The 12,602-nt window shown below is 39.6% G+C and overlaps 1 protein-coding gene and 1 non-coding gene across 3 annotated transcripts; both read right to left on the bottom strand.

The window, feature by feature from the left end:
• Nucleotides 1-3,573: 3,573 nt before the first annotated feature.
• On the bottom strand, nt 3,574-9,858 carry SLC25A3 (solute carrier family 25 member 3). Of its 2 annotated transcripts, none has more exons than XM_019961136.2 (8): nt 9,708-9,858; nt 9,313-9,473; nt 7,865-7,989; nt 6,164-6,343; nt 5,224-5,405; nt 4,575-4,747; nt 3,996-4,106; nt 3,574-3,915 (listed from the first exon to the last, which is right to left on the bottom strand). In XM_019961136.2, the coding sequence occupies exons 2-8, from the start codon at nt 9,467-9,469 to the stop codon at nt 3,755-3,757; spliced, it is 1,089 nt and encodes a 362-aa protein (XP_019816695.2). In that variant the 5' UTR covers nt 9,470-9,473; nt 9,708-9,858; the 3' UTR covers nt 3,574-3,754. The 2 variants fall into 2 exon arrangements, with proteins under 2 accessions (XP_019816695.2, XP_019816696.2); XM_019961137.2 differs by lacking the exon at nt 7,865-7,989 and adding an exon at nt 7,587-7,708.
• On the bottom strand, nt 4,819-5,066 carry LOC139183363 (small nucleolar RNA SNORA53). The gene has a single exon (XR_011566958.1). It is a non-coding gene; the product is annotated as a small nucleolar RNA SNORA53 (small nucleolar RNA).
• Nucleotides 9,859-12,602: the final 2,744 nt, after the last annotated feature.

Raw genomic sequence — 12,602 nt, 5'->3', positions numbered from 1 at the left:
ATGTTTTTCCTTGTGCTGAGCACTCAGGATTTACTCTTTAACTTTCATATATAACATACACCAATGTTAATTATATTTATCATGTACATTATATCCCTAATATAAGTGTGTACCATTTGAATACCTCAATCCAATCTCCTCTTCCTACCCCCCACCCCACCAATACCAACAAATCTGATCTCTGACTTTGTTTTTGAAGTAGAATTAAACTGCAACACTACATACGTTCCAGGTCCACAACATAGTGATTTGATTTTTCTATATATTTCAAAATGCTCATCGTAAGTCTAGTTCCTTCCATCACCATACAAATAGATTACATTTTTATTAACTATATTCCCCACCCTACATTTCATACCCATGAGTCACTTTGTAACTGGAAGTTTGCATCTCTTATTTAATCTCCCTCTTAGTTCTCTCCACTTCCTGCCAACTCCATTCTGTTTGTTTAGTCGCTAAGTTGTGTCCAACTGTTTTGTGACCCCAAGGACTGTAACCAGCCAGGTTCCTTTGTCCATGGAATTTCCCAGACAAGAATACTGGAGTGGGTTGTCATTTCCTTCTCCAGGGGATCTTCCCAACCTAGAGGTTGAACTCATGCATGTCTCCTGCATTGGCAGGCTGGTTCTTTACCACTAGGGCCACCTAGGAAGCCCTTCAGTATAGCCAACCTGACTGTTGCATGCATGGCACTTTAAGAGTATGTAAAAACCACTCATGAAAACCTTAGTTGCTTTCTAGGAAATTCAAGTCACCAAAGATATAAGAATCGTATCAATGGTGAGATCAACATCTCCTATAACTTCTGAGGATGTGACGTCAAGGCTGCCATGCAAAAGAGAAAATGATTCAACAGGTAATACCTGAGGTAAGAGCTGTTTCAGTTCAGTCGCTCAGTTTAGGAGTAGCTAGTTATTAAGGTATCTCATTTGATATATCAGGAGAGGCACTAGATTCATCGAAGCTTGAAATCAGTTTCTTATCCATGTTGTATCTGGGATTTTTAACAATTATTTTGTGAATTATCTTACAAATAATAAAAATATTGTGTAAAAAATTACATAATTTAACTTTCAACTTTTTATTTTGTATTGGGGTATAGCAGATTAACAATGTTGTGGTAGTTTCAGGTGAACAGCAAAGGAACTCAGCCATATATATACATGTATCCATTCTCCCCCCAACCCCTTCCCATCCAAGTTGGCATATAACATTGAAGATTATATAATTTATACTAAAGAAACAACATATAACTCTTAATTTAGCAGGAAGACTGCCATGAATATTGTGGACACTCCCCAAATGGCATCAAAACAGTTCATGCATCTTTCACAAGATACAGATTTGGTTAAACTGTAACTTCAATTTCATTGTATGTATCACTGAAAGCCAAAGTCACTCAGTCATGTCGGACTCTTTGAGACCCCATGGACCACATAGTCCATGGAATTCTCCAGGCCAGAATACTGGAGTGGGTGGCCTTTCCCTTCTCCAGGGGATCTTCCCAACCCAGGGATGGAACCCAGGTCTCCTGCATTGCAGGCAGATTCTTTACCAGCTGAGCCACAAATATAATTCAGCAAAAATCAGACTTTCTTATAATCCAATTAAACTAGTAATCATATATACTCATTCCACTGGGTTCTACTTTGTGGAACTGAAGTTTTATTAAAACTAAATGTGAGAAAACAATGTTATTAAAATTTCCTTATTAGAGTATTTTCAGCATGAATTCAACTTTAAAATATAAAGTGGAAATTCATATTTTAAGTGGTCATTTTAATTGAATTTTGATGAAATGGTTTTACCTTAGTAATAGCTCTGAAGTATCTCTGAACTATAAATAGCAAGTAATTCTTGACAGCTTGAACACAGCACACTTTATGTCAATATCCACAAATAAAACCTATTGCCTCTCTTGAAAATAAAAACTTGAATCCCACAAGGCTGGCAGTGGAAATCCATCTCATGATGAAGTTTGGCTGAACCACATACCCTAAATCCACAGTCCACCTTTGACTGGCCACACACACACACACACACACATATAATATTCATACATATCCAATCCCACAGGCTCTTACAATGTAACTGATCCTCTTCCTAGAAAGAGGTGGAGTCAGTGTTCCTTTTCTTTGAAGCTGGGATTTGACCTTCTATGACTTCAGGTGATCAAGAGCAGGTGATCAAGAGTATAGTGATCACCTTGACCAGGTACCTGCTGACCAAAGTGATCACTTGCAAGGCTAAGTCCTAAAAAAGACCCAGCTTCAGAGTCCTGAAATAAGTCCAGCTGCCTTTCAAGGAAAGGCTCAGCCACTAATAGGGAGATATTCAAAGAATCTCTCCTAGCCTGGATGTCAAAAACCCTTTGGAGAGGACCCCAGAGCTACCATCTCACTTAACTTCAGGAGAAACCCAGAAGCAGAAAGGTCCAACAGAAGCTCCAGAATTGCTGACCCACAAAAAGCTTGAGATCATATTGTCTCTTGCCAATATATTTCAGATGATTCGTCACACAACAGTAACTGATGCACACTGGTGACACCAACTGTCACAGCCATCATTGCTCGAGCTCAGACTGCAGCTCTACCTTTTGACAGTTTGGTCCAAATTTATAAGCATAACCCTTCCCCTTCCTCTGCAACACAGGTAAAACAAAGACCGGAACCTTAAACTAAACCTGGTGATGATAATATACAGAAGCTTAACACGCAGGAAGATACACTTGTTTTCTAAACTTAGTTCACTGATCCTTATTACATGGGTTTGTAGTGAGAACACTTCTCTTGCTGTTTAGACTGCTTAGAAGTTTTTTCCTGAGGTCCTATCTGCATAATTTACACAGGGGCTGCAAATTCAGATTATTATACCCAAAGGCCTCAAGGTAAAATGTAATCAGACTTGAAAACAATTCCTAGCCAAATACAAGGGGAAACTTAGTAGTTTTTAGAAAAATCAGTTTGGGTTTAAATCAAGTATCACATGCGTGAATATATAAAGTGCTGCTTTCTCAAGAGCATTCACCCACTCCAGTTGTCAAGTAAGTACCTTTGTGAAAAACTAACTGAAAAGAGTTTAAGGTAAACTTTCTGTAAGTCAGAAAGTCAGATTTGTGCAAGGACTATTAAGTTACTTGAAATACTTTCTAGCTGTCAATAGCTTTGGTGTTTTAAAGACTATCATTCTAAGAATTAGCCTAATTTAGATTAAATTATTTTACAAATAAATAAGGATTAGTAAACGGATTAGGATTTTTAAAAGTATACTAAGTGTTGCAAAAATTTGATTATATACTGAAATGTGTTGGTCAAAATATAACTATAAATGAATATTTATCCATATTCACACTTAACAGTTAAATTAAGTTTTTACAAATTTAGGGCATGGTTCTTAAAAATGTAAGAACTCTCTCGAGTGACCAAACTTGAGACATATAACAACTTACAAATAGGGATCACAGTATTCAACCAACAGTAAATTATTTTCCTTGAGGTTTTAATGTATGTATAATTCTTTCCACCTTAGAATTAATTCTTTAGCTTTAAAAATAATTATCAAATCACAGACAAATCATGTACAGTTGGGTTTATTTCCACATTAAGTTTGAAACTCTTGCTTTTGACAAGAGTACTACAGTAATTATATTAGGAATAGACAACTTCCTACACTGTCAAATATATAAAAGTTCCTTCTGCATTTTCCTCAAACACTGATCAACACGCAGATTCAGTCCATATTTGCTTTCATTTATCTATTGAGTGTACCCAAGCTTTTTCTTCAGAGATTCTGGCATCTCAGGTGGAGGAGGGCGAGGGAGCCTGAAGTAGACCTTCACAGAGTCATAGATAAACCACTGTAGTGCAGTCAGAGTGCCGATCATGATGATACGGGCAAAGAGTCCCTTCCATACACCTGGATAAAATATGAAGTGTAAGTGAAAAATATACTCCCAAGTGTTACTCTTTCTTTAGAGGGGAGGAAACAAATCTTACCTCTAAATCCAAGCCTCTTCAGGACCTCAGAGGCACTGCTACCCTTCTCTTTATTCAACACAGACACCACGGAATCAGCAGGGTGAGAAACAATGGCACAGAAGACTCCAGCTGAAAAAAGTCAAGACAAATGACCCATTATGGAGTCAATTAAAAAAACTTTTTTCACACGATAGCCGACAACCTTTCCATGAGTAGTAAAATTTTGTTTTTTAAAAAACCGTATTTTAGAGTGAGACTGACAAATTAATTATAAAGCAGTCTACCCTATGTAAAACAGAACCATCCCGCAAGTTATATTCAGATTTTAACCAACACTTTCTCTTGTATTAAAAATTTGTTCTTGGAAAAACTAACAAAAAAAGGTATAGCAGTGAAGTCAATACACTCCCAAGTTTAATTATGACATGCAAACCACAAAACAATTATTTTAGGAACTAATTAGCAAGTATTTATAAGTATATCAAATGCAATGGAAAGGTAAAACTTCTTTGGAATATTTTTCCCTCACAAAAGAAGTCAAGAATGGAAATGATTCTTTGTTCTTAATTTCACAAACATGTTCTAAGTAGTTCATACCTATGTAACCTGCCACAAATGTGACAACCAGCTGCTCTGGCTTTGAACATTCACTTCGGGGCTTGGGAACCACAAACTTGTACAATGCTTCAACAGTACGTTCAAAGCAGGCAAACTTCATCATGGTGTATGGTATCTGCCTCATCCAGAGAGGGGCAACCCCCTTGTAGAACCTAGGAAATCAGAAGACTTATTTCACTCAGTTGCACATATTCATCTAGCAGAGTTCTTCATTACTAACGGAAGTGTCCGCACACCAGTCGAGTCCTGATAGTAAAAAATGGCAGCATAATTGCATGTCATTTCTATCAGAACCTAAGACTAACATGCAGGTATATTTATCTTACATGCCAATGACTCAAGCACCTTTGACTATACAACCAAAAAAGTTGCTGGATGTTTCTTTGACTGGAACTACAAGAAACCAGAAGTTTACAAGTAGAACTCAGCTCAAGACGGGCATCCACAAAGGTGGATCTAAGGAAGCATGTGTGGCCTGACCATATGCCAAGTGTTAACTGTGAACACAGATGACAGGAATTCTAACAAGGGTACTTTCCAACCCCCAAGTTGAGAGTTAATGTGCTAACAAATACAGTTTTCTCAAATGAGTATTTTATACTACATATTTAGGCAAATGTTTACTTACGCCTTTAAGCCTTCTTCCTTATACATTTTGGGAGCTGCATCCCTCAGAGTGTTAGCATAACCTGGCTGGGTTTGAATTCGAACCTTAGCAGCTTCCATAGGAGCCAGAGCAATGTCAGCAAAGAATTCAGCACTGGCAGAGGCAGCCAAATACAGTGATGTGCGCCACAGATAGGCATTCTCCTAAATGAAGAAACACAAGGAGGAACATGAACTGCTGTTGCATGGGCTCTTCTCAGTAAGAGACAGTTCTGGAAAATGGCCAAATTTCAGGTATTTTAAGTGTTTCTCTATCACACAGTCCACAGATAACACAAAACACTGAATACTTCTCAGTATTTAGTGTTTACTTTGGACACCAAGGAGATCCAACCAGTCCATCCTAAGGGAAATCAATCCTGAATGTTCATTGGAAGGACTAATGCTGAAGCTGAAACTTCAGTACTTTGGCCACCTGATGCAAAGAACTGACTAATTTGAAAAGACCCTGATGCTGGGAAAGATTGAAGATAGGAGGAGAAAGCGACGATAGAGGATGAGATGGTTGGGATGGCATCACCAACTCGATGGACATGAGTTTGAGCAAGCTCCAGGAGTTGGTGATGGACAGGGAAGCCTGGCGTCCGTGGGGTGGCAAAGAGCTGGACACCACTGAGCAACTGAACTGAACATCAACCATAGTACACTGAATATTTTTAAACTCAAATCCAACTTCCTTGGAAAGCAGCACAGCATAAAAAACAAGCACTGAAATCTAACAAAATGCAGTTTATCTTATCCTGTCTCTATTAAAATAGCCTTATGATTTGAAACACGTTCACTCTTTCTGAGACTATTTCCTCAGCTCTAAAATAAAGTGGATCAAACAAAGAAGATGCTTTTTGGTCGTACCCTTTAAGTTAAAAGCTTAGGACTTTCCATTTCAAAGTTAAATTACATACCTCTCCAAGCATGTTGCTGTACAAAACTTTGAAGACTTCATAAAAGCCAAACTTGCAGAGTCCCTGCAGGGAGTAGCCAATGAAAGTCGGAGCCCATCCTTTGGCCAAACCACGAAAACCATCCTCTTTGAGTGTAACTGAAAATCCATTAAATATGCTCTTGTACTTTTGTGGGTCCACCTGTACATAAAAGAAGAAAAAAAGTTAAAATGTACCAAAGGAATAATACTTCTCATAGATAATTTTGTTATTAGTTTTTTCTTTTGGTTTTTATATAATCTCTAGTAAGTATACAAAGTTAGGTAAATACAAGTTCACTCCATGTTATCCACTTAATGTCTATAATTATCTTTGTAAATGTAACTTTTTGTACATTAAAGTCTAGCTTTCTTTCAGTGAGACTTAAGTCTTAGTAGGTTATTAAGAGAATAAAATTCATATAAAAATACATAATAAAACTGACTTTAAGAGATTTTTCCACCACCCAACTCTTCTAACCACTTAAAAATTACTCTTAAAGCTACTTTATAAAATCTATCATGTCTACATCCCTGAAATATGCTAGTTCATTAATTATAGTTTTGTGAACTTAAGACAATCAAATTAAATACAAATTAAAAAGGTACATCAACATAATTCTCTTTTGACTTAAGTTCACTTTGAGACATGCATAAAACACTCTAGCAAAGGGATACTTAATATTCACTCGATTAACTAACAGAGGTAAACATCTTATCTATTTCTGCCAGTACTATAGGGGCTGATATACATACATCACCTTCCTCTCCCTGCTAATATTTCACCTTCCTTTCTCTTTTAGGTAAGTAGACTTCTAATCCTGTTTGGGACAAATAAATTTTTGATGTTTGATTATTTTTGTTTCAATAATCCTAATTAAGACATTTTAATTGTAAAAGAAAATCTTTTACGTAAGTATGCAAGAAGCTTTGCCCACAAATTTTAAATACTCAAACACTGTCTTTTTTTTTAAATCTACAGTGTTCTCTGCCTTGATCTTATCAATAAACAAGAGATATGAAGTCACATCATACAGTGCACAAAGAATGACAACCTGCTCTGACACGTAACTGCTTATAAAATGCTATTTGGACGTAATTGCTTATAAAATGCTATTTGGAGCATTAAAAATCAGCAGGCCTTTAAGAACTCTAGGCAGAATTAAGCCCAGCAGCAAAAAAGAAAAAAAAAAACACATAGCTTTACCTTAAAAGAGGTATTTCTTGGATTTAAAACACTAAAGTAAAAATCTTACTGAGTAAAAGAAATTTGAGTTTGGTTTCCTACTAAAACTTCTGGCAGTTGTAATGTCTTCAAATTCTTCTCACTTGTGAAGTCCTTTAATATTATTTGGAATTAAGTCATACACAAAAGAGATGTTCAGTGTTGTCATCTCAATACAAACCTGCATACGGCATTTCACTAAGTCCAGAGGAACAACAGCAGTGTGTGTCAGACCACAACTTAAGACCCCACCAAAGCCACACAGTGCATAAAACTTCGCGGAGCCATATTCACAACTGTACTCTGTAATAAGACAAGACACACCATGCATTTTAATATAATACTCATGTTACTGGTTATCAACTTACCTCCTGGACAGTTAGGTTTCCACACAGCTTGTTAGTAGATAACAGCCATGCTTCAACAATGTTTTATTTAGTCCAACATGCAAAAACAAACCTGCATCCTGCATTTAACCAGATCTAGAGGAACCAATGCTGTATGTGTTGTGCCACAGCTAATAATTCCTCCAAGTCCACAAAGGATAAAGAATCTGCCAGATCCATAGTCACAGCTATACTGCTCTGTTTGATTGAAAAAAAAAAATCAAATAAGTATTTCTTCAGAGATGACTAAGGCCATGGAAATGCAAGAGAAACTACATTTCCTTGTGAAAAAGTACAATCACAACTTAACAGCTCTGGCCATGGTTTACAAGTAAACAAAAATAGTTTTCCACCTGGTGTGAACACAAAATCCACTGCCAAAATCAAAACAATTGTTTAAAGATTATGAAGGTTCTTATCTGTGAGATACTATCCCTCTCTCATTATGCCATATTAACTTTAAAGATAGTTTTCTACATCACTAATAGCTCTTCCAATTAAAACCAAACTTCAGATTATTAATGGCTGATAAGAACACATTTCTGAAGTACAAATCAAACTCAAATCATGTAAAAGCTTGCAAACCTCTTACCCCAAACACTAACCAATACTATTCCCACTTATGGATTCCTATAGTGAAAAACTAGATAAGCAAATTTCTCCAGTTAAATACATTTACTACACAAATGACCACAGATTTAACTTTCTAAATTGAAGGACCGATTGATCATGTAAAGGTTTTTTACCCACACTAAAGAAAGAACAGAACAGAAAGGCATACATGATTTTTTAAAATCTTTATAGTTTACAAATGCAAGGTAGATAATACTTTCAGTACTCTTCCTGCAATTTGGTTTTCACGTTTCTCTGTATATACACTCCACTGGGATTTAAAACACAAAGGATTAAAATAAATTTGTGTCTAAACATCAAGAAAACCGAAAAAGACGATGGAAAGTATTCCTATTAACTACTATCTCCTTTCTATGGTCTCGCTGGGGCTACAGATCAGGAGCATTAAAAATGTCTCAGTTATCTCACATAGCTTGTGTCAACTAGTATTAGACCCCGGGAACACCCAAGGGAGGGAATAAAGGAACAACTAAGGGAGGAAGTACTTTTAAGAAAATTAAAGCAAAATCAAAGAACAGGTAATACAGTTAGAACTACTCCGGCCAGAAGTTAGGAAGAAGGCTTTACCCAATACTTAGTCAGCTGACCGAGCGGGCTCACGGCGGAGAAGAGAAGGAGCTAGTCACGGCCTCTATGTCTTTAGGCTATCGAGGACGTGGAGGTCACGGAGGGAACAGAGCCTAGGCCCTTCCACGTCCTTGATGAAGGGCCAAGGATCCGACACCCGGGTAAGGACGGAACGGGCTGACATCCTCGGACAAAGCAACTGGGCGCCGTCCTAAAGGGCTGGACGCGTCCTTCCCTGTCCTCCAGGCCGGGCCAGGCCACGAAAGCCGAGGGGGCCACGAGTGTACCTCCCGACCGTATAGGGACAGGGTCTGACCTCACCTTCTACAGCGGCGGCTGCCAGGTTGCGAGAGCGGCGGGGTGGGCCCGGGGGCCCGGCGGGGTCGCTGCGGGGCCCCGCGAGACCATCGTGCACCAACTGCAGGTGAGGCGCGTTGAAGGGGTTCGCCCGCGCTAGGTGCACCACGGACGAGTACATCTTCCTAGAAGAGGAAGCGATGGTAAGAGGAAAGGCCAAGAGGGCTGGAAGGCCCGCCAAAGTCACCTGGACTCTGGGAACCCCTACACGGGCCTGGCCTCTTCCAGTCTCCGCGCCCTTGAGGAGGTCACAGCGGCCTCCCAAAAGGAGGAAGTCCACCGGGCCTACAGCCAAAGGAGCACCCCTCCCGGGCTCCGCTCCCTGCACCCACAGCGGGGGAAGGCCAAACCGCACTCACTCCCTAAGATGGCGAACACACAACCGGTCTCTCAGAAAGGCTGCAGCTCACAGAGGCCGAATGTCCTCCGGGCCTTTAGGTCTGTGCCCTTCGCGCGTCGTCAGCGCGACGCACACAGCGCGTCACTACCGGCAGATAGCACCCATTGGCGGAGAGGAACGCCGAGGCCTTAACGTCATCGCGTTCTCCTAGCAACCCTATCCCCGCCCCACTCGCCCCAGCCCTTCCGGCCCGGCCTTTGCGCAGGAGGATTCATTCTGCGCTTGCGCGCATTCCGGGTAGGGTTTTTGAGCTGTGTGGGACCGGGTTTGTGACCTTCTCTTTTTGTCCCTTCACCTTCAAACGTCTCTCTTAGAATCCCGGCTGCCGTTCTTTTCATTTAAATGAGTCCCAAAATAGTAGTCACTTAAAAAAAATGCGGATACGTGATGATATATTATTTCGGTGTTAGAATGTCACTACAGTATTTTGTGTCACAACTTCTGCCATTACGGTACTTTTTTTCTTTTTTTTTAAGTTGCATCCATTGACATTACACATAGACTTTCTTCATCTCCCATCAGACTTTAGGAGAGTATTTTAAAAGGAAACGTGTAATAAGAATTCTTAAGACTGCTTGCTGCTTCATCTCAATAGTTTATATAACGTATAACAGCATTGGGGCTTCCCAGGTGGCAAGTGGTAAATGCTTGCCAATGAAGGAGACATAAGAGACTCAGGTTCTATCCCTGGGTAGGGATGATCTTAAAACATGCCCTGGAGGAGGGCATGGCAACCCACTCCAGTATTCTTTCCTGGAGAATCCCATGGATAGAGGAGCCTCCTAGTCTATAGTCCGTAGGGTTACAAAGAGTCCAAATGGAGTGAAGCGACGTAGCACGCAAGCACACACATGATAGCATTAAATAAATTATTTTTAACAAGTGGGAGTTCAAGGGTGAACTAGAGTGAAAGTGATTGGCGGCAGATTTTTTATGTCTAATAAATTTATAAAATCTTCTTTCAGTTCAGTTCAGTCACTCAGTCGTGTCCGACTCTTTGCAACCCCATGAATCTCAGCCCGCCAGGCCTCCCTGTACATCACCAACTCCTGGAGTTCACTCAGACTCAAATCCATCGAGTCAGTGATGCCCTCCAGCCATCTCATCCTCTGTCGTCCCCTTTTCCTCCTGCCCCCAATCCCTCCCAGCATCAGAGTCTTTTCCAATGAGTCAACTCTTCACATGAGGTGGCCAAAGTACTGGAGTTTCAGCTTTAGCATCATTCCTTCCAAAGAAATCCCAGGGCTGATCTCCTTCAGAATGGACTGGTTGGATCTCCTTGCAGTCCAAGGGACTCTCAAGAGTCTTCTCCAACACCACAGTTCAAAAGCATTAATTCTTCAGCACTCAGCTTTCTTCACAGTCCAACTCTCACATCCATACATGACCACAGGAAAAACCATAGCCTTGACTAGACGGACCTTTGTTGGCAAAGTAATGTCTCTGCTTTTGAATATGCTATCTAGGTTGGTCATAACTTTCCTTCCAAGGAGTAAGCGTCTTTTAATTTCATGGCTGCAGTCACCATCTGCAGTGATTTTGGAGCCCAGAAAAATAAAGTCAGCCATTGTTTCCACTGTTTCCCCATCTATTTGCCATGAAGTGATGGGACCAGATGCCATGATCTTCGTTTTCTGAATGTTGAGCTTTAAGCCAACTTTTTCATTCTCCTCTTTCACTTTCATCAAGATGCTCTTTAGTTTCTCTTCACTTTCTGCCATAAGGGTGGTGTCATCTGCATATCTGAGGTTATTGATATTTCTCCCAGTAATCTTGATTCCAGCTTGTGCTTCTTCCAGGGCAGCGTTTCTCATGATGTACTCTGCATAGAAGTTAAATAAGCAGGGTGACAATATACAGCCTTGACGTACTCCTTTTCCTATTTGGAACCAGTCTCTTGTTCCATGTCCAGTTCTAACTGTTGCTTCCTGACCTGCATATAGGTTTCTCAAGAGGTCAGCCCTGGGTGTCCTTTGGAAGGAATAATACTAAAGCTGAAACTCCAGTACTTTGGCCACCTCATGCAAAGAGTTGACTCATTGGAAAAGATTCTGATGCTGGGAGGAATTGGGGGCAGGAGGAAAAGGGGACGACAGAGGATGAGATGGCTGGATGGCATCACCGACTTGATGGACATGAGTTTGAGTGAACTCCAGGAGTTGGTGATGGACAGGGAGGCCTGGCGTGCTGCAATTCATAGGGTTGCAGAGAGTCAGATACGACTGAGTGACTGAACTGAACTGAACTGATGCTTGGTTTAATTTCTCTTGTCACCGTTTTGAAATTGTTAATGAACAAGAGACCCTGTGTTTTTCATTTTGCACTGGGTCTTGCAGATTGTGTAACTGGTCCTGGACAGGAGTGATACCTTGAAGAGTTTGTGAAAACTCAGTGAGATAATATCTTCTTTTTTTTTTTTTCTTTCATTTTTGTTTGATTAAATGGACTTGAAAAATTAAGCTAAGTCATGTATACTAATGGTAGCAATATTGACTAAAACTCCATTCCTATATAAGCTTGCAAGATTTTTATAGAAAATTAACATTATAATACTAGAAAATTATTCACTATTAGCATCCTAAGAAAAAAACTGGACAAACCTTTCAAAAGCAGATATCAGAGGCTTCATTCTTGTCTATTTCCCATCCTTTGACTAGAGTTCAATAATAATTTTGGTGAGATCAATAGTGTTCACATTTTTATGACTATTACTTACAGTAAGCCATGGTGAATGGTATAATTATATTTCCAATATTGAATGATTGGAACTTCACCATGGTGAATGGTATATTTCCAATATTGAATGATTTATTATCCTCCAGAGGTAATAATTGTCACTTTTGACATTTGTTTG

The sequence above is a fragment of the Bos indicus genome, chromosome 5 (assembly GCF_029378745.1).
Source record: "Bos indicus isolate NIAB-ARS_2022 breed Sahiwal x Tharparkar chromosome 5, NIAB-ARS_B.indTharparkar_mat_pri_1.0, whole genome shotgun sequence".
Lineage (NCBI taxonomy): Eukaryota > Metazoa > Chordata > Mammalia > Artiodactyla > Bovidae > Bos > Bos indicus.
This window is presented reverse-complemented; position numbering and strand designations above follow the sequence as displayed.